The 2,123-nt window shown below is 47.1% G+C and overlaps 1 protein-coding gene across 1 annotated transcript; it reads left to right on the top strand.

Annotated features, from left to right (window-relative positions):
* Positions 1–370: 370 nt before the first annotated feature.
* On the top strand, positions 371–2,083 carry PIERCE2 (piercer of microtubule wall 2). Its single transcript, XM_031616542.2, is given in 2 exon segments — positions 371–922; positions 925–2,083. Coding segments are annotated over 2 exon segments (357 nt in total). The 5' UTR covers positions 371–642; the 3' UTR covers positions 1,002–2,083.
* The last annotated feature ends 40 nt before the right edge of the window (positions 2,084–2,123 follow it).

Raw genomic sequence — 2,123 nt, 5'->3', positions numbered from 1 at the left:
GCCCGACCGCCCCGCCGACTACAGCACCCGAAGCGCTCCGCGCCGCGCCCGGCCCCGCCCCGCCGGCCCACGGCTGCTATGGCGACGCCGCGCCGCGCACCGCGGCCGCAACGGAACCGCCGAACCCGGCGCAGGGCCGCGGAGCAGCCCGGCCGTTGGGGGCTCGTCTCCGGAGCTCCGGGCGAAGGGACGGCGCTCCTGGGCGACTGCACCGCGCTACGGGCACGGAACGCTCTGCTGAGAAAGGGGGGAACTGGAGCCCTGCTTAGGGCACGCCTCTGACAGACTGGAAGAGCCAAAACCAAAACGTAACAACCGCATCGCCTTATTCTTACACGTATTTTCTTATCACCCTTCTGCTTCTGTCACACATTAAGGCATGTATGCTCAAAAGCAGATATTAATGATGCAGAAATTAATGCCAAGTCAAGCTTTGTTACTACATCTCAACACGAGTTCATTTCTCCCTGCCCCCAGCTGACTACAGAAGGTCAGAAGCAAGCAGTGCGCAGCTCCCTGCTGCACCCATGTATTTCACCACATGCCTTGCACAACGCTCTGACCACAAACATGAACAAATGTGAGATGTTCTGCCCCGGTATGTGAAAGGCTGAGGGAAACCTGCTTCTTTAGCAGGGCAAGATGACTTCTGCTGAGAAAGTGCCTCAGACTCCAATCACCAAGAAAAAAAAACAAACATCTCCTCATCCTCCTCCCTGCACAAACCCCTGGAATCCCATGTTCTCCTGCATGCTGGAGTCCAGCATGCTCCTGACCAGCAGTTCTTTGGCAAAGCCTCAAGTTTTGCTGTTTAAAACAGCCTCACACAAATACAGCCCTACAATACCTACTGCACAGATGCTGCCCCTTATGTATCATCCCCTGGATCAAACATTTCCAGAACACTGACTCACTTGTGGGTCACTCAAGGTTGTTATTTAAATACTGCCCTTGACAGAAGTAGGGTTTATGACTACCCCAATTTGCAGCAAACTTTGTAACAAATGAGTCTGTTCTCTCACAGACCAGACACTTTGCTTTAAGAACTCTGACTTTGTTGTTTCAGTTGTTCTGGAAATAACAGCCAATATTTCAGTTGCTTTATTTTACTGCTGTGAGTAAAACATACCCAAAAAGACGTAGCACATCGATGACACGCTTCTCTGAATCATACATAAACTGCAAAAATAAAACTTCTGAAACCTATCATATGTGTAACTATAAGAAGAGTCAAGTGCAGGAGTTGTTTCCTGGAATGGTTATGTTTAAATTATTTTCTGATTTTAAAACTCCAGCCCGACTGCTACAACCCAGGACACTAAGTATCAGCCTACCAAACCTGACTTTGATGTGGTATACACACCACAAGCTCAGGTGTTGAAATCAGTTTAACTCCATTTGTTCCCCATATAGCCAAATGAGACTGGCTGGTGTTATCTGTACCACCAAGAACATTTGATTCTGCAGGCTCTACCAAGGGAACTGTGTCTTTTTCACAGCAGTAGAAAAAGGTGCCTGTGTTCATCAGAAACAGCCTTAAATAGCTATCGCAGATCACTACAATACAAAGAGCTTATATGGACGTACACAGGTTATTCTAACAGACTCCAAAACCAAACCAGAGAATTAGAGACCCACAACCAGAACCCGCTTCTTTCATCTTCCTCCTCTCAGTGACTCCTTATCTTAACCCTCGCTTCACCTCAGTATTTACATGAAAGAAAGCTACCTATTTTGACAAGTGTAGTATTATTACACTTAACTGAGGCAGTGCCCTCCTTTCAACTGCCATAAACGAAGCATTCACACCTCCCTGCCCTGCAATTCAGTACCTATCTGCAGATAAGATGCAGCTACCCCGGGCATTCTGACTCTGCTCAGCACAACTCCCAAGGCTCTAGGTCAAACATCTGGAAGCAACACCCGCCACCCCCTCCTTGTTTCAACAGCATGAAAATCGCACAGAATATCATATCTACATATATATTTGTACATTCTTTCTCAATTCCCTTGTTCGGTCAGCCCAAACAAATGATACAAAATAGTCTGCAAATATTTAATGTACACGGCTGCTAAAAAAGAATATTCTATGCTACATAAAATTTACCTCATGATTTCAGGTG

The sequence above is a fragment of the Phasianus colchicus genome, chromosome 12, assembly GCF_987193195.1.
Source record: "Phasianus colchicus chromosome 12, bPhaCol1.hap1.1, whole genome shotgun sequence".
Taxonomy (NCBI): Eukaryota; Metazoa; Chordata; class Aves; order Galliformes; family Phasianidae; genus Phasianus; species Phasianus colchicus.
This window is presented reverse-complemented; position numbering and strand designations above follow the sequence as displayed.